At 30.0% G+C, this 21,210-nt stretch overlaps 2 protein-coding genes across 3 annotated transcripts in view; one reads left to right on the forward strand and one right to left on the reverse strand.

Moving 5' to 3' along the window:
• The window catches only part of LOC116771267 (rho-related GTP-binding protein RhoN-like), a 60,920-nt gene that overhangs the window by 21,316 nt on the left and 18,394 nt on the right, over positions 1 to 21,210 (forward strand). The window lies entirely within an intron of this gene.
• LOC116771266 (mitochondrial import receptor subunit TOM40 homolog) lies at positions 17,388 to 18,630 on the reverse strand. The gene has a single exon (XM_032663073.2). It carries the CDS (start codon positions 18,522 to 18,524, stop codon positions 17,562 to 17,564), a length of 963 nt encoding a protein of 320 aa, XP_032518964.1. The 5' UTR covers positions 18,525 to 18,630; the 3' UTR covers positions 17,388 to 17,561.

Below are 21,210 nucleotides of genomic sequence, written 5' to 3' on the forward strand. Positions count from 1 at the left end.
AGTTTATTAGAATGGGGTAAGAAACACCAGATATTTTTTGTATTTTTTAAAGTACCTACAATAAAGTAAAGTTGACAATTTTCATTTATGCTCAATTTGTTAAGGCGATAGCTGGATGTGTTCCAATTGTATTTTGCTTTCAAATTGCGGTTTAATTGATGCGATTATTTTGGCTAGCATTGGCTTTGTATTTACCATCTGCATTAATCCCCTTTTTTATAATACAACAAAGTATCAAATTGGAAAAATAATATAAATCCACTAAAAAACGAACTTTCGATGAAAAACTCTCTGGTAGTTTATGGAATAGACATGAATTATTCACATCGCATATCGTTTAATGTCTTCGGAGATTTGTTAGGAAATATATTTCCCCTGCTTCCCGAACTTCACCGTACGCCCACTGGATTGATGGGAGCGTTGTAGGTTTTTTTTATCGCTCCCTAAGCTATTTTTAATATGTTGGATATGTGGAATTGTTTTTATATCATTTCTATATTTCGAAATATTGGCAGAAGCCGTATAATCCCCAGATAGGATTGGCCCATTCCAAGCTGATTTTGATTTATTTTCAAATAGGGTAAATCCTTTACTAATTAATTTGTGTTCGTATTATCGGGCCTCGAATGCAGTAATATTAACCGTCGAATTGGCAATTTATTTGTCTACCACAGAACGTTTCATTGTAGGAAATCCGTGATTACCCGCTTTTCTGAAGGAACGCTTTGATTGCTCTATTCCTATCGAGGTTATTTGAGATCATAATCTTTGATATTCACTATTCATTACGTTTTCAACACCACATATTGCTGGTGAGAGCAAACGTTTGAATTTTTGACATAGCAAATATTGTCCTACTTAGACCTGTGTAACAAATAAATTTTCTTTAAAAAAATATATATTTTTTTATATTTCTCACGATATCTCAATGCAGGAGTACACATGTACTGATATTCGTACTATTGATGTTATCTATTTATATGGTAAAGTGCTTTAGATTCTTTTGCTTAAATCCAAGAGGTAAGAAACTTTTTAAAACTTTTGTCTATTTACCAGTCCGTATTTCCTTTTATTTACTACAAATGTTTGAGCAGCTTCATATTTCATACAAATTGCAATATGATTGATGAATTTGTATGGCTACTATCAGGTTATATTATTTCAAACGGGGATCTTTGGAGGTCACCCACAAATCACAACATTTTAAATTTGTTACAGTAATGTTGAACGGTCCAAGTAGTATTAACTAAAAACTTTTACCATTATAATGTTTATAATAAAACCCTTATATAATAATCAAAAACGGACCTTAACATTAAACAAATTATTTCACATCCAAGACTTGTTTATTGAGGGTTCATTTCATTGTAATAAACGATACCCAAGCTCCAAGTGAACTTTATTTGTATGAAAGTAATTTCGACCTTAATAATTCCAATTAGAGTCTGTTTTTCTTTGTTTTGATCTAACATAAATTCATTAACATTTATCGGTAAACATAGCCAACTAGGGTACAACAGATAAATAGAATGCAGTACAGTTGTTTGGACCAATTGTAGAAAAACTAGTTTACACGTTTAGACACGGACGTGCTGTAAGGTTCCGTAAATGTATTGGAAATACGGTTTTTAAGATATTAATAATAGATGACCGTAAAGAAGAGGAAAATACGTGAAACAGTTGAATGCGCTTATAATGATACACTAATTTTGATATATATACATATATATACAGAAATATATATTAATTTATATATTTACAGAAATATATATATATATATTTCTGTAAACAAGCAATATTTTTCTGCAGATTATTTAATGTGTGTTTAAAATAATTGTACTTCTATATGATTTGATTAGATTATTATCTTAAACAATATAAATTAAAAGCATTAATTACGTTGGATTTGCAAAACGGCGTGTCAACCTTAAAGTCATAATATTTATTAAGTTTATATAGTATAAAGTTTCTGAAAATAACATCTGTATTTCCAACAATAAAATTTTAAAAATAATTATTATAAAAAGTTCAGAATTACTTTTTGTTTTATTATCAAATGATATATTTTATTGTTCTTTACAATTTATAGAAATTTACTCTTATTTATTTATACAATCTCGTATTTGAGTTAAACACGTGATTTTAGTTAAACAGACATTTCGTTTCTTAAGACATACTTGTTTGCTAATTGTGTTATGAAAATCAAATCAAGAACTAACAGTAAAGGAGAATTATTTTGAATACACATTTATCTTTAATACACAAAGCTACGGAACTGTGTTGTTAGTCGCTTACTAACTTTCTCTTGCGCCTGATTATCATTCAAACTCGTAAGGTATTTCAAATAAAATCTTACCTAAATAAATCTCTTATGATTAAAATCAAATGATTGGAGTGTCGCCCATATATGGTAATTAGATTATGATAGCATACCAAATAAGTTGAAATTATCCTCCGAAGTTATGATAGGAAAATTCTACAGTCGCAAGATAGTGTTTTCAAAGTAAGAAGTTTTAAATCCAGCTTTGAAGTTAACACTGTTGAATAGTATAATAAAAGTCAAGATATTCTTATTTATTAACGTTACAATGTAAACAAGTATACATTTTTAAGAAGAGCCGGTGGTGAAGTAAATTCTGCTTTCCTACACTTTTTAAACAAACTTTATAAGATGGTACCAAGGATAAAGCTTCCAAGTAAATTTCATTTTGATATTCATTTCGATTGACAATCAATATGGGATTTTGTGCAGTAGTAATTATAAATAATCTTAAATTTGATTCCGGTAAGGAAAAGTTTCCGGTAGACCATAGTTAATTCAAGAGGTGACTATAACTGAAATGTTGTCACTTTGGAAGACACTATTACCAATAACTTTAACGAAGTAAAAAATTAAAAATTAGTTTTGTTAGAAGTTTCTAGTTGTGAAGTTCTAGCTTAAAGCGGATCGAATGAAACGCAGAAAAAAAAATAACACATTTAATTTACTATAGCTATAGTAAATTGATACTGTAACAGATCATATAAACAAGTGCTCCAAAAAGTATTTTATGTACGGGTATCCGTGTTTGTATACTCTAGATTATAAATCAATAACATGAAACAGAAAAATCGGTCTTTATAACGCCATAAAAAGTATTAAAACATACAAAATTATGTCTGCCCGTTTTATTTAACGAATCAATAATACTAGACAAAATATATTAATTTCTGTAAATTATTTTTCATTAAAACATTCACATAAAGTAAATAATTTTCAATTATTACGAAATATAAGGGTAATAGAAATATTACATAGACATTCGAAATTTATAGTTTCAAAGGTAATACCTAAATTAAGTAAGCGTTCCAGACTCTAATTACATTTCTCCTTTACATTTAATATTAAGTCGTAAATTCTGTTAAAAAAGTCAAATACAAGAGCCACTTTTATATAATTAATACTATTTATTTATCACACATTGAACTACAAATATTTCTTCGATGATAGAATAGAACGGTTTTATTCTCGTACGTAATTTAATTTTAATATGTCTTCGAATAACATCAAACTTTAAATATACAATGTTCATGGCTTTCATATGTTGAGCTAAAATATTTAAAACAATTTCTACCTTTATGACTTTGTAGTATCCACATCATTAAATTACAGCCATATAAAGGTGGTAATATTTTATATATAAAAACAGCGCTGTTATTACAATATATAATTAAAAATCATAGACGTACATTGTACATTATGTGGATATATATATATATTACAGAACTACCAAAGTTGGCATCGCCTCCGCAACGGCTGCGTCCGACCTTGCTAATATATCTCGTGTTTTCTTTGAACAGCTGCTATCAATTGATTTTGTATGTAGGTCAATATCAACACAGAAAAGAATCTTAAATATTATTGTAGCTGCAAATATTTGCGAATTTCTGTTCGTACGTTAAGCTTAACCGGTTGAAGGGATTTGAATTAATATCGGCATACAGGTAGCGTAAGTAATGTGATAGCGTAACCCAAATTGGATAGACTATCGCATTATTTAGGCTACACATGGACCCATTTGTAATGAATATTAATTAAGTAATGGTTGTAACAAAGTAATAAATGCAATATATATCTATGTGATATGTATGCTTCATGGCATAATAACGGTTTACGATTAACTACTGATAAGTAGCAAAAGTTTACCGTTTTTTTTTCCTATACCAGTCCTGCTATATTAGTTTCCTTAATGGAAATTAATAAAGCAGAAATACCCGAAAAATAAAGCAGAAATACCCGAAAATAAATAAAGCAGAAATACCCGAACCTTTTGTCCTCATAAACAACTTAAATTAAATTCGGTTTAATCATTTACAAGCTTTTCTTAAAATGTATTTTTGTAAACACGAAACTCAAAGGAAATAAACTCTACCTAACTGTATATATAGGTGCCTAATATTATTCGAATGTCTACCTCATTATTATTCAGATAAATAAAGATATTTGACATACTTATAAAATATATAAAATAACATGATGCGACCAAACCAATTAAGCGCGTCTTTTCTGTGTTAAAAAAAGCACTTAAACGAAGCCAAAGATGAATTAGCAATTAGCAATCAGTGAATGAATAGAACACATGTGGAGCAAAAACATCACAACTCAGAAATGAACCTTATTCAATTTTTACTAAGGATTGCTTTCGCTTGTCGATGAAATAACAACACCACGGCGATGTCCACATCACTAAGCAATCGTGTCAAAACACACGCACCGACGATCTTTGTCCCACGATTCTCGTTTCAACCAATGCGCAAGTTTGGTTGGTGTCCTGTTTTGCCACTCGTTTGAGCAATGAAATTGGATACAACTTCATATCCGTTTGCGCAAATATTGAAACTTTTAATAGATTACATTATTCGAGGTTAGTTTTATATTTAGGTTGGAGACTGGAGTTGGTAACTTTTAATGACGTACTATATTCGCGAATTTTAGAGCGCGTTGTATTAATAGAGCTCACGGTTCCTTGGGAAACCAACACCCCCAAAGACCATGCCATCAAGGTCAACAAGTATTACGAGCTCACTAACGAACTCACTAAGAAAATGTTCGTTGTAAATTTGTAGGCGGTAGAAGTCGTGGTGGCCTGGAGGTTAAAAGGCCCGCCTTTCAACGTGAGGGAGCGGGTTCGAAACCTGGGAAGTACCAATGTGATCTTTTCCGAATCATATGTACTTTCTAAGAGTATTTAGACACCACTGACAAACGGTGAAGGAAAACATCGTGGGGAAACCTGGTCTTATAATTTCTAATTATAAGATTGAAATCGCCAACACGTCTTGAGCAAGCGTGGCGATTAATGCTCTAACCTTCTCCAAATGAGAAGAGGCCTTTGCTCAGCAGTGGGCTTCGACAGGCTGATGATGATGATGATTAGAAGTAGAAGCGAGAGGTGTAACAGCCAAATCTCTCTTCAATCTGCTAAAAGACTTAGGCCTGTCAAGAACTAATATCAGTTCATTCTTGGAACGTGCGTCGAAGGCAGCCCGATCAGGCTCGTTTCAAATTTGGTTAGGTAGAGAGAGGAGCTTGGACAGTGGAGGTGAACGTTTAACGTGCGTTAGATGGGGGCCCCTTAATCCTACACCTGGGTCGCTAGTCCCAGGCACTGTTGAAGTTCCTCTCCCTGCAACGCGATGGACCGGCACCCGCACGGTGAATCCATGGAATGCTGAGAGGTTTCGTCTCTAAGAATTAATTCTATGTACCTTTAGTTTTTTCTGCCGTTTAAATTTTTGTCTTTATCAAATAATGTAAAAAAGTTAATAATATCAAAATAATGATACGAACATTAAGGTATAAAAGACACTGTAATATTTAAAATAAAAGTATAGCCTGAAAAAAAATATAAACTGAATTTTAAACCTGGCTCTATTTACAGAAGAGTCAAATCCCTAATTTCATGAATGTTACTTTTGCAAATTTACTCCACAATGAGTGGAATGACGGCACCTAATTAGATGTATTTTTAAAGCCTTTTTTATGCGATGATACAAAGAGATTCCATTATTCTCCAGAACCTCATTAGCAGTTTAATAACGCAACTGCCCTCAATGAGCTCTTTTAAAACTGCTACTCAAGGAAGAGTTTATTGACCCTATTTCGTGGAACTCAGCTTACAATATCCAATTAAAAATAATGATTACTAAGATGTCCCGTTTATCTAGATTCTAGATATAGTTCAATTCTTGTTATATTTTTATTCCTTCTTCAACTTTAATATGAATCTTATCAGGATTTTTAGAGTCTGCAAAGATTCTTCTCTGTTGTTTTATCTATATGAAAGATATATTAATTAAATATGAAGACACCACATTGTTATCACAAAGGGTTTCTTTTATTTTTCAGGAACCCTTGACAACGCTCTAATAAGACACTGCTCTTAGTTGTAGGCCTGAGTGCCTTTTCTTAATCTTATTATAGCCAATACTTTACACGTCCTCAGTGGGCCGAGGTCTTTATTATACATATTTGTAAAGACAAAAAAGTCTTTATAATTACTGTAAATCGCAAATTTATTTCGGGTTATTTAACATTTGAAACACTATGATATATTTACCAGAAAAATGGTCACCAGAATCAATAATAACGAGACGAACAAACGTTTTGGGCATTTACTTTTTCATTATTGTTATGTGCAATAAACAAAAAACTGTCACTTAAATTATATTCACACAGCTCACCCACAAAAGTCTCAAATTTAATCTACGTATAGCATAACATTAGAAACCCCTGATGCACACTTTCGAAAATATAGTAAAATAGGACTCTCCTGAAGTAACTTTTACGCTTATGTTAAAATAATGCTTCCCTGTCTACCTGAATAAATCTCGTTTATTGAATCCGCACAGCCCGAAGCTCAGCTGTTTTCATTAAACGTGTTAAAACAATCTTGGAAACATGGCTTAATAAATAAAGTGTATCTTGAAGGGATCACCGGTCCTGTGGAAAATTGTCAATAAAACTTAATTGGCTCACAAAAAACATCTGTGTTATAAGATTAATAAGACTAAATATATTTCGGTAAACATACAATCTGGAGTTTTTCACAATTTTAGAGACGCAAACAATTTTGGTCACGAGTAAATGAATTCTTTAATTTTAAAGACATGGTAAATTTCGGGCTTTCATTTTTGCAGTGATCCAGCAGATATGGGAAGGTTTTGTGTGATAAATTATCACTTTAAGAGTGATTGATATTGTTATATAGCTGGGATAATAAGAATATAAGGACGTAGAAGAAAAATCAGCATATTTTATACAGTTAAATATTTAGTTTCTAAATCCAAGAATCAAGCAATTGAATTTTGAAAATAAACAAAAATTTTCTTTGATTAATGTTTAGTAATAAATTGAGAAGGTAGTAAAGAGAAATTTAATTTTCATATTGAGTAAACAGATCTATGGGACTAGTCTATGTAATTTTTTTTCATTATATTTAAGAATAACAAATATGAGTTCTTAATAAAGCATTTAATAAAATATAAACAAAAAAATCATTCATAAAGTATTTTATCCGAATCAAATAAACTCTATCATTGGAAATCAAAAGGAGGTTTTATATTATTTTTTATTTATTTTACATTTATCTTTAATATCACTTACTAAATTAAGTCATCCATCGAGACACATGAAGGATCAATAATAATTCTATTGTCGTAGTTTTGATTAATTCTCATTTATCTACCAGAGGATTGAGTTGAAACTGCATACAATTTGCAATAAACTGAATTACTGTTGGATCGAGTTATGGAACGGCTATTATAAAGCATGAGACAACAAGCATACGAGTTTTCAAACTTGTTATTCAGAGTTACTTGTTCATGGTAAACTATTGATGGACGAGAATATTTGAGTTACTTACGTTGAGCTTCACCGTCTACTTTCAATTTATTTGAATTAAATTTTTGATTACTTGAATTAAAATACTCGTATAATAGACATTTCTACACAACGATTATTTTTATTTTATTAAAGTTTTTAATAATAACATTAATTCCTCGTTATAAAAAACATATTGAATTATAAAAACGAATGTTTACTTTCTCGTTTTTCCGCGTTCTTAGTGAGTTTTTCTTTGTAAGGAGGTATATGCGTTATAATTTATGTCACAGAAAATTAATGGTAGCTAGCTTTGTTTGTAACTAAAATTCATACCTACTTAATATTTTAGTTGTAAAGGCAGATATGAATTTCAAGCACGTGAAACTTCAAAACTATACAATTCCTTCTTCCCTTTATCTTTTGCGTAGTTTGAAAAATATCAGTGGTTTAATATTCAGATATTGTACGAAATACTTGACAGGAATAAAAGTGGTAAACGTAACATCTAAGCACGTGTTACTTTTCGACCCCTGCGATGTTGGGTCGACATTTTCGGGCCCTTGTATTATGAATTCTTAAATTTAACATATTTCTAACAATCTGATCTTACTGGTTGTAACCCTAGATTGGATTTACATATATATATTACTATCATGTCACAGCATTTGTTACGATTGAAGAGAAATTTGGCTCAGACAAAAACTATAGTATCAGAAAAATCAAAGATTATTTCCATAACAAAAAAAACAAACTTGGCAAACCGAATATCATAATACATTTGTTTAAAGAAAACAATATATTTATTTGATAGGCAATTAGCACAAAAAGTTATTAACTGTTAATAAAAATTACTGGCTATTGGAAAATTCTATATTAGTCAATGTTATTGGTCCAAACAAATTTCTTATATTAAAAATCAGTTTGGTGATTTGTCATATATCTGTTGAAAACAGACGTCGTTAAGCTCCACGCTGGACGGAACCATCTGTTAACACCCGGTCACAAACAAAAACAATTAAACAAATGTAAACAGTCCTTTTTACAAACAACCATTATCATTACATGAACACGACACGTGTGATCACGACTGTCCTATGTCATTGTCGGTAAATATTTACAAGCGTCGGTTATAAAATGATTTAATTCCTTACTATTATACATAGTTACACTATATGGAACTTGATATATATTTTACATAATTTTAAGCGTTATTACAACAGCAACGAAGTATTTAAATTCTATTTTACACGTGGTAAATTTTAACAACCTACATAACTTCTTCCATGTACACAAAATTTTGTTTCAAACGTTCGTTTCATGTAACACTTTGCGGACTACATATAAAATATAACTAAAATTTAATAATTTAACATTTAATAATTTTTTTATTATATAAGTTATAACTATCGAATTTTAATTATACGCGACATAATAAATGATCTAAAAATTCTTGTACTATAACGTTGACTATAAGCAAACAAACTGTTAAAGTCATTAACAAAGTTATGAGTATAACATTGGAAAACTTGCTTGGAATTATTAAGATCATGCAGAGCTTTCAACCTGCAGAGAAACCTTCGTGTGACAAGCTGGTAATTAGATATTCTAATACATTAATGTATAGAGGAATACAGCTGACTTTCTGATTAGGAAAATAAAACTTAATTCTCATTTAATATCTAATCAAATAACACTATATGTGTATACTAAAAACGTATATTATTAAGAATTTAATATTTCATAAGCTGTTTTCACTTAAATTTAATTTAAAAATTTCTATTATTTATTCAACTCGCTGTCTCTTTATAAAATCTTTATTGGCATGGCTCTGAATATTAGCATCTATTTGTTCAGTTATTGGCACACAACTAGACCGAAATTGGAAATTGAAAGAGGCGAGATAATTCTTTTCTTTTGTTTTCTTGCAATAAATATTTCAAATATAGATATTATTTAGTAGTTTTATTATTAGTAGTTTTTACCTGCGACTTCGCCCGCCTGGATTTATATAAGATTATTTGTTTATATTTAATTTTACCTTCTTTTATCGATTATATTGATATTTGGGAGATTATTTACCTTATAAAATAATCGAGGATCCATATTAAATCAGAATTAGAACAAAAAACTACCTCGACTTCAGAATTTCTTGTTTTAAGACATTTTTCTCTTCCTTATTCATTCTTTAAACAATATTCATTTATCTTATACATAGTATTATTATGAATTTTCAATAAGTTTCGTTTTATTTTGGCTCGATTTAATGAAAATATTAAAAATAACTCACCTACGCCGCTTTTCCTGTTTTCGGAATACTGGAATATTTAGGGCCCTCCGCATTTAATCCATTTATATTAATTTTTTACTCCCATTTAGTATATCTTAATGCGTTTATGATTAAAGTTACCTTAATTTAAGGTAACCTTTCCTTTATTTAATTAAGATAATTATACTAATGTATTAGCACGAAATTCTGTTTCCAATTATAATCAACAAGTTAGTTTGACTTTGCTGTAATGTGTTAGAGACGGTGTGCCCGATTAGTGTTTCATCAATTTTCAAATACAATCAGATTTCAAATAAAAACAACTATTTGCATTAAAATGCGATAATAACAACCAGAATTGAATTATTTAAACATTTTGTAAATAATTTGAAACTCTAACAACTTCTTAATTTAGAATAATATATAGAAAACACTGCATTACTTTAATAATTTAATATATTTCTTCTTGTATACTTGCTATTAACATCTGTGCCTATGTTTTTAGTCCCATAATGTATAAAAAATATTGTGATAAATAAATTAAATGCATTTAATTTTCTATGAATTTTTATTCTACAAGCTTAATAACCTTATAACTGGGATAATACAATAGCTAAACCACTGTCCGTTGTAAAATTACTCAAAATATATCGGAATGGCAAACTCGATATATGCTTTTTTTTGTAATGTAGCCCTGCGGCTTTCACACCGTCACCAGGAGAGTGGGCCGGTGTTGAGAACGACCCGTGATATACGTTAACGTTATTAAATATAGAGCGCGGATCGTCCTGTCTGTCTGTTGAATTTAAATAAAGAAATATCAATGACCAAAGACTTATCAATATTATAAAACTAAGCTGATACGTTTTATTATTTGTAATATTCTTATAAAAAAGTATGCATTAAATAATACTCGCGTGAAAGGTATACAGACATCAAATCTTATATTGAGATATATAATATACCTAAATAAGTTTTCGTGTAAACAATCATCTTCTTAAAGCAAAATTGATATGCATCTTTAAGCAGTGTCTCGACGTGTTGTGCTTTTTCACTTGTAACAAAATCGATTTCCTAGAATACACGCTCGAAAGACTGTGATAATAATGCTTCAGCATATGAAAGACTCGAACACTATTTACGACTTCGAGATTAAAGATGTTAGACTGAATATATTATAAAAATATAACAGACTGAGGCTTGTACATATATTTATATAAAGATGATTTTTGAAACTATGTTATTGTTAGCCCCCGAAGCAAAATGATCGATGTTATAAGTTTTACGTATATGTTTCTGTGTGTGTGTGTGTGTGTGTGTGTGCGTATGCGTATGCGTGTGTGTGTATCTGTCTGTGAAATCGCAGCTCTCAAACGGATAGAGCAATTTCGATGCGGTAATTTGGAAGCCAATTTCCTTGCCGTGATTTTTAGCTAAGGTTGGTTAATAGTCCGGTAGTATAAAAGCTTTTTTCATATAAATAAATTGTTTACGATCACTCGATAACTGACCTAGTGACTGACTAAATGACGAATGATGAATACATTTTTTAATTTATTAAAACCTTCATTTAATAATACAAACCGAATAGCTGCTGTCTACAATTCGTCAAGATAGGTAGAAATATAGCCAAAGGTGGTAAACGCGTTTTCTCTGTCATAGTCTATTCACTCTTGCCTTGAATACACAGAAACTGATAAGATTAAACAATGCTATCGAATATTTACCTAATTCCATATTCTCCTTATATAATTAACTAAAATCTTTTTACAATAAGAGGCAATCGTTTATAAAATGGGATCATATTACATCAATCACGCATGTATTTTATGCAATCCTGGTTTCGCATATAAATAATATATTGATAATAAAATAAAAAATATTTAGCTTTAAATCGTTAACTGCCTTCTCCTGGTCTTAATACGTATTTATTAGTTGATAAATTTGTAAGTACATATAATATAACTGGTTCTGAAAGCTCTCCATTATTCATAATATTTTCGAACATAAATTACGAACTGGCGTCACACAAAGGATAAATAGTATTTCAGCTCGAACAAAGCATATACCGGTATAATAATATCTAAGAGATGGCTGAGGACATAAACACGGACAGTTCCTCTGAGTAATAACCTCTATTTGTTTCAGGTAATCACCAAAGTGAGTCGTACGCAGATGGCGTATAGAAATGATCATTAATTCTATTTCTGGGTACATTTATTTTGTCTGGACAAGTTGGCGTTAAGCCCACTGTATCTTATAAATTATCAATTTATCTCCACAAGCTGTGAACAAAAATTTTGATTAAAAAATTGCTTTCAAGTAAATATCTCAAGGCAGATATTGCGCGTTTCGGATGCTGTAAATTAAAGTAAGTTTATAAACCGTTGTAACTGAAATAATAGTCTATACAACAGCTGTTTTTTTTTTTTTGTTTTTACGGACAACTCAATGAAACGCTCTTAAAATTTCGTTACTCACCATCTACACAAGCTTTTGCGGCACATTTATATCCATGAAAATTGTGTCTGAATGTCAATAACACAATTAAACGTTTTTAAAACAAAGAATTTTATTTGATCACAAAAAAAATATTCTCAAACTGCTACTACTGTTATTACTCTAGGCAGGTTTTAACAAAATATATATAGTTTAAAAATTTCTTTTCTCTTAACGAGAAAACATCGTTATTTATATAAATAAAAGTTACTCAAAAAGGTTCGCGAGGAAACGAAATACCACAATGGCTGTAGAAATGCCTCGCGGATAATGCAACTTAACAATAAAAATAAGAAAAAAGTTTAACAAAATTCCAAGCTAAAAATGTTTTTCCCTTTCAAACGTCTAGTTCGAAATTCTCGCAATGAAATTTTACATGACGCCGGGGAATTTTTCTCTTCGCGTAATATTTACATTTTGGGCACAATAGAGTCGCTATATTTTATCATAAACCATGATGACACCATCCGTACCCATCGAATGGGGGGAGGTTTGGTACGTACCTACATATAAATAGATTCGCTTAATAACATATCTGAGGTTAATTCTACAAAACTATTAACGTTTGATTTAAGAGAATGTGATCGCATTTCGTAGATATAGTTATTGCATATTCGGGGCAGAGATTTACAAGGATTGTGGACATAACCATTACACACAACTTTCCTGTATCGGAAATCTAAAGCTGATAATTCAAAAGACCCAAAATAGAATGATCTGAGAAACTGAGAGTGTCTTTAACCTATAAAAAAATAACACCTACAATGACTCATGAGTATATCGTAAACTTTCTATTTCATAAAACATATGTAAGTTTTTGAAAAATATAGATTACTGAAAATATTATCAAAATTAAATCAAATATTAACTTCATAACAGCTTTGAAGACTTGTTCCTTATTTTTATAACCAAAGCGAAACCCAAATATTGAGGGAGGGAATAAAGGGAAATATTCTAATATATTCCCCAACAAAATCTGATGGTTTTCATATTGTCGTTTCTCTTGGAATGTCCCATTACCTTATTATAAGTGGTTTAGCAAATTCAACAGCGTTGTATAAACAGCGGTGTTTATTTAGGTCAATGGTATACATTTAGGGCATTTTTATATTGGAAAGGCTAATGCTGAGAGCTTTGCCAAGGATGGTATATTTTTTTTAGAATTTAAATTGTTTTTTTCTTTTTAATGAATATGGCGAAATTACACATCAACACGGGCGTGACCTAGACCGATGAAGATAACGAAGAAGAAGAAGACATTACAGGAGTCTTGTGTAAAGAATTATTTATGATCAAACATTTATATGGACTCAGAATGAACAGTGGTTTAAACAATCTAAATTGTAACCTTGAACAAATTTAAATTAAATATCTTTAATTATTATAACGTTCTTAAATTTGTTTCGCGATTCGAATTGTATTCAAGCCTTAAATTATAAAGTGGCTGGTACTTGGGGACGAGACCCTTACTGATGTTACAATTAAAAAATACATAGAAAGAGTGCTCTTATCCAAAGTAACTTTTCTAGACTTTTAATTTATACTTATTTTATTTATTTTCTTTGTTTCTATTACAGTTATTTTAGTCTGATCGCAAGATAGCAAAGAAAATAATATGACAGAATAAAATTATACAATAATAAAAGTATAAATAATATTATACTGCAGTAGGCACATTTTTGCATAAAGTACTGTTGATCTGTAATATTATTTTCTGAGGAACTTAAAAACATGGTAACAGTAATAAAAACATACTTTTTAAACTTAGTATACATGTTCATTTCTCAGACGTTGGCTACTTCTGATATCTGCCTGTCACTTAAAAATATTAATAGCTAACTGAAGCCTTAGGACACTTGGCGTATGTTGCACAGGACTATTCTTTACTAGGACTATTCTAACTACCGATAAGAGCCAAAAAAGTTTCAGTCTTGAATTTAATGAAAAGGGAAAGAGAGAGCATTATTTTGGCAACCAGTGATACATTAATGTCAAAAGAAATAACACATTTCTTGACCGCGTCTTCAAGAACTATAACAAAGAAAAAATAACTGACAATAAATAAAACAAAGTTAACGTTGACAAAGGAAAAGTTAAAGGACCGTTGCTTCGAGAATTTCAAGCAGGAAAAAGTAGAAATTAATATAACTTCATTGGATTATTTAGTGTTGGCAACTTTACGTGAAATAAACATCAGTTCATCTTACAATGCAGTTTTAACCCACATTTTAATTGCTCATATTATAACAGTTGAAACAGTAAGACAGTTATCAATCAGACTTAAAACATTACCCGATTAATGTTCTTACATGATGAACATCGTAAACTTTAATAAAAAATGCCACCTTTCCTTGACAAAAAGAGAAAGCTGTGATTTATGTCATGTCATAAAAGTGTCTTATATTAAAAATATGGTTTTGATTGAAATTAAAACGCCACGCCGTGGAGAAAATATTATTTAGCATGTCAGGAGGAAACAATGTTGAATTATCTTTAGATCTGAACAAGGACTATATTCCATAGAACCTCAGACAAACAATCACTTCTATGAGCGTGCATAGTTAAACGCTCTCACCATCTTACTTTCTCTGACAGTTGAATTGAAATAGCAAAGTCAAACGCATTACGGCCTCATCGCTACGATGCGTAGTATTTAAACTTAAATCATATAGATATACAATATAAAATAAAGTAATGCTTAATATATATATATATATATATATATATATATATATATATACCTATAAGATCTAAGACTGTCGCGAGTATTCATTTAAATAAAACTAATATTTTTTCGATTATACTACGCGTATTTTATTTATATAAACCCATCTTTGGAGGACGTAACAAGAAAATTCAACTAGTCTCCCCTCTGACTTTTAATGTCCATGATTCAAATTACAAAGATAGGAAGACCTCTCGTTTATGAAGCTTAAATTCTCCCATGTAGCATTTTATTACACGGCTAATCTGTCCTGGGAACTCTGATATTAAGTTCAAAATGATACCTACACTTTTAGACTTACATTCGTCGACAATAATGAAAAGATTCTTAAATGTAACCAGTGTTACACACGGCATCTCATAAGTACAATACATTTTCATGTTTCCCAAAAATTTTCTATTAAAAAATTATAGTAATCCCTGCAAATAATAAAACAATTTAGGTATTTATTAAAAAAATATATATTATCGTCTCTTTTATGTTATTCTTTTCCTTGTTCCAGTATTTGAAATAAAATAAAACCAAATTTATATGATCTAAGTCGGGAAAACTTTTGAAAGTAAGTACGGTCCTCCCCATCGACACTTAAAAATCATTAAATGTATATATTCAATTATTTCTTTTTTGTTTTTTTTTTTTCCATTTTCTCGGCGTATGAAAGATTTAACCGGTTAACCTCATCTAAAATGAAATAAAACAATAAAAGGCAAATCTAACTTAAGTTACTTCCAAAATTTTTAGTCTCATTTGTAATTTCTTTTTAAATGTTATACAATTCTCGTGTTTTTCTTTAATTAGTCTGTGTTTGTATGATTTCTCCATGAAAAGTACGACTACCTTAGAAAATAATTTTAAAGTAGTAGTAGTAGTAAAAGAAATACAAATAATTAATTATTTCCTGTTCAAAAAAGTGTGAAAATTGAATTTCGAATTCGGGTCTTAAATTTTTATTAAAAAACATTTTTATTTCGTTTATTTAAGACTTTTATTTAATTTTACGTTTATTTAATTATGTTTTTTAATAAAAGTAAATATCAAGTGACGACAGTATTAAATAAGTATAATTGCTATCATTAGCTTTAACACAATAATTTTGTTTCTAAAACCAACTCGTAAAACTCATAAGACATAAAATATTGAACAATACTTTTTTAACTATACATAAAAAAACTCTAAAATAATATTAGAAATTACATTGTGTTTTCAATTTTAATAAAAAAAAAAATGTGCTTATATATTTCCTATTGTATGTAGTTTATTGTTTTCCTATTATTTATGCCTTTATATATAAATCAGTCTTTTTATAGTCTTACCATAAAGTTAAGGAATAATTTATATACTGTGATAAATAAATTTATGAACAACCAAGATAAGCTACACCTACAAACGCACTAACTTTCAACGGTAAAATAAAAGGGTCATATTTCTAATGTTTTGAATATATATATATATATATATATACAATTTATCAAAAGTACTGAAATTTTTAGCATTTGGAATGGGTACGTTCAAAGTAAACAAGGCAAACAAAATAATATGGCAATCTCAAACCTCGAAAAAGTTTTAACGAGTACAATTTGACTCATTTTTCGACTTAAACTTTGTTGAAATATATTACTTGTCAAATATTTGAATTGTATCCCTAACAACTTATGGCTTTCTTTAGGTAAATAAACAATATTGTTATCTCAAGTTAAATGCATTGCAAATTTATATTAACCAACTATTAGAGACCATCTATATTTTATAAAATTTTGTATCGTAATGTCAAAAAACGCCAGCATTTATTCCGAAAATAAATAAGGATAAAATATGGCAACAACTAAACATGAGTTTTTATCTTTTAAACGCAAGTATCTCATTATTGGCAGAACGCAGTGGCGGCTGATAATCTTCTGCTCTCAATCTAAGCGCATTCATTATAAACGGACGGTAAGTCATTAGAGTTCTTTGAGAAAACATTTTGAGAATCCAATACACTTTCATTGAATACGAATGCTCATCAAATTAGAAGTATCAATGAGAGTTTATAGCTTACGCTCCGATATTAAAGAAACACCGTGCTTATAATATATCAATAATTTTAATCACTTCTAAACTTTAATCACAATCATTATCAAGAGTAAACAATAACTAAAACCTATGTATACTTATATACAAACAAATAATACTACAAAAAGGTTTGATGACTGTAATTTTAACGTGATTTAGAAGTCTAGATTGAAACCGAAACCGCATCGGACTCGCTTCTGGCGATCGATGATAGTGCTGACCATTAATCGAATAACTCTTACATCGTTTTGCTGCTCTTTGAACAAAACATCCTTTTCAAAAGTGAAGCCTCCGCAACGTTGCGAGTCAACGAAAATTTTCAATTCAGAATTTTCGTAGCTTTTGTGCAACGCGAGACCTATTGTGGCGGAACCACCTCGATTGTTCTCGTTAATAATCGTGGCTATTCGCAAATCTGACGTGAAAGGTTTGAATAAACACACTTGGTAACCGGCCCGACTGATAGTTGATGACAGAGTAAACGCAGGTTTGTCGTATCTTGCACTGATCGATAGTTCTGGAGACAAAGGGTACGATAACAGTTTAAATCCCATTTCGCTGCCAACACAAAACTCTGGCGAGACTTTGTACATCCACTGGGTGACAACCTTAAGTGTATTTGGATCTGCGTCCTTTAACGCAAATGACATGGACCTTATTGATTTTTTACTATCGGTTTCAAAGGATATCTCTGTTTCTGATGACACTAAATCTTTTATCTTGGATGTCAGTTTCATCTCGTAATCGTTCATTTTTTCAGTATACGTTGCTGTTGCTGACCCAGCCGAGTCAACCAACAAACCGTCTGCGACATTCTTTTCATCCATTTCCTTATGTATAAGTTGTGAGAAACATTTGTAAGAGTCTTTCGATTTCCCTAAGTTATAATTTTGTACCAATTTCACTTTTTCAAGTACATCCCTCATAATAACCATTTTGGCACCAACAAAACATTGTGGAAATACTTTCTTTGCCTCCGCGTGAACATCACTTAGTCTTGTCAAAGTGGGTTTGTCATTCCGTATAACTATGAAGTCCTTTTTCTTCGGTAATAACTTCTGCAGGCTATTTAAAAAATTTCCAACCTCCTCCTTAATAACGGATTCGTTTATTTCCATTGCTTGTGTTTTTTTTACTTTTTGTATATTTTTATTCCTTGTATAACAGGTCCGACGTCATTGACCCACCGGTTTTTTATGTGTGTGACATGTGGCCAGTGACATGGAGTAAGAAGTCTCGTTATATTTATACAATAAATAATATCAGGCTAGACACCTAACACAGGGTTATTACGTAACAGTCGTATTATTAATTATATATATACGTTAGGCGCTATTGATTGCCTATGATATAATTCATCCTGATTTTATCCGATTATCTAAAAAACATATTTAGTTCAACCATGGAGTCCCATAAAGTTTCTCTAAAGTTAGAAATTTTTAATATTAATTATAGTCATCGAGTGTAAATATATTTATGTAATGTTCAAAGTTCACAATGATTATAACCCTAACAGATGAAGGACTTGTTGTAAAATTTAAGGTATTTTACATTAGTGATATTAATTAATTTAATAAATAAAATTCTAGTTTATTTTTGAGCTGATCAGCTGATTATCGTTATACACAGTAACACTTCCATTACAAAAGCAGCAAGGAAATTTATTTTGGCAAGGTTTCAAAGAAACGTATATATATTTTAGATTACAAAAAATATTTTAACAAATTTTTATTAAAATACATTTTATTTGCAATTGAAATATTGATAAAGACCAAATGCAACAACTGACAAATAACTTTGGCTAAATTAAATTAAAATTGAAAGTTTATAAGTAGATGAAGTTTTACTTTGGTCCTAATATTTGTATCTGCAATAGTCCCAAATATTATGGTTTATAGCATTTATCTTTTGTCCATCTGTGACGAATTAACACCTCATAATTTCATTATGGATTAAAGTGTTTAAAATAAAGTAAAATTCTGCTAAAATAATTAATATATATATATTTGAAATACAAACTTGTGTTTATATTTCAAATACAAATCGTCTCATCTTATCTTTAATACTCGAGAGAGCTATTGGCCGCCTGTCCAGTTTGTTTCTTATGAGAAAACCCCTTTTAAGGCACTGGCAGAAAGCTGTTAGGATATAGCAGAGGAAGGAGGTGAAGCGAATGCCGAGCATTTACTAAGAATTTACCGATAAATAATCTTTCTATTTGATTTTGTAATAGTCTCTCTAAAAATATATTTATTAGTTTTGAGATTTTTTTCTATATTAAACAATTTATCACTTTCAAATTAGATAAGTAATTGAGAATGTTAGAGTAATTATTTTCTAGAACGGGTTTATACTTTACTAATGTGGATCGAACAGAACTTAGGAAACTTTGAGCATGAAACAAGTGTATTTAATTCTAAATGAACACGACCCTCTCCAGAGACCTTTGATATACATTATACTAATGTAGCTGTGTATTTGGAATGCGTATATAAGACAAATGTGTTGAAACTAGGATTTAATTTGATTTTGGGCAAATTTCTCCAACTGCTCTTTACACTCACTTTATACAGGAATTCTATTATGCTCTTGACTAGGAAACATTATAACATATTTAGACCATTATAGCTCATAGGTATACACAATAAGGGTTAGAATTGAATGATATATATCGTGAAACGCAACAGCGGCTGTTTATTGACCGTTAAATTTTGATAACTCGATTCCGTTTGTTGGAAATTGAAATTCCAAAGTGTTCAATTAGTTAGGAGGGATTTTTATTTGTTTTTATGAATATTACTTATATGGCTCAATGTAAACCGCTGTGAGTAATGAAATGTTTTATCTCTTTAACTATCCGACCTGGTATAAAACAGGATTACAGAATGACACAATATGTATATATAAATAAATTTATAGCCTAATATAAGGACTATATACTGACAAATATAATAACAATTTTCGAACATGTAAAATTTTATTTGTTTATTTAAAAATAATTGCTTTGATCTTTACCTTATTTTGATTTCTTTTCTTATAAGAATATGTGTCCATCAATCTGATAAACAGCTAGACAAATCAGTTACTTATCTAATACAAAAAAAAACTTCTACAACTATATTTTTAATGTTATGGTTTTTGTTGGAAACTCGGTAAAGTTAAACATGGATGGAAATATACTTCTGGAAAACGTGTCATTACCATATAAGATTTTGATTAATGAATGACAGTCACTGAAACGCAGATTAGGAACAATATAAACGATAAAACGTGGAATTCTCGAGCGTCGGATGTTCACAGAGCGTAATGTTATGTGATATGATTATTTTTTTATACTAACAACGAACAAGCGTTCAATCTCTTGTATTCATAACAATGTAAGCGAAATGATTACTTACGACGCTCTGTATTTTCATGAATTTCATATATCGAATTCACCCTCAAAATGTTTAATAACCACAGAAGCATGGTTGTCAAGATTTTTAATTTTTATTGAGTATAAATTTCTCTGTAGTCTTATTTAATTAAAACCTATTGAGTTACCGCCGTAAGATATTTTAGTTGATATAAAATAGTTGTTATGTGTTGAATCTACTAAAAAAAAAAAAATACAAAGTCTAAGAACAACGGATTATACATAACACAAATGTAATTTTTATTTCTACAGATTCGAAAGGACAGTTTCACAGATTCTGCTTTACAACCCAAGTCAGATTCTAATGAAAAATAATGCAATTAATATTCTCACAAAATAATATAAATTTTACGACCAAAACCCAAAGAAGTTATTTCAGCAAAGTGATG

This window comes from Danaus plexippus, chromosome 17, assembly GCF_018135715.1.
Source record: "Danaus plexippus chromosome 17, MEX_DaPlex, whole genome shotgun sequence".
Classification (NCBI taxonomy): domain Eukaryota; kingdom Metazoa; phylum Arthropoda; class Insecta; order Lepidoptera; family Nymphalidae; genus Danaus; species Danaus plexippus.

Coding starts and splice junctions, on each gene's coding strand:
- LOC116771266 (XM_032663073.2), bottom strand. CDS start 18,524: ATGGAAATAAACGAATCCGTTATTAAGGAGGAGGTTGGAAATTTTTTA.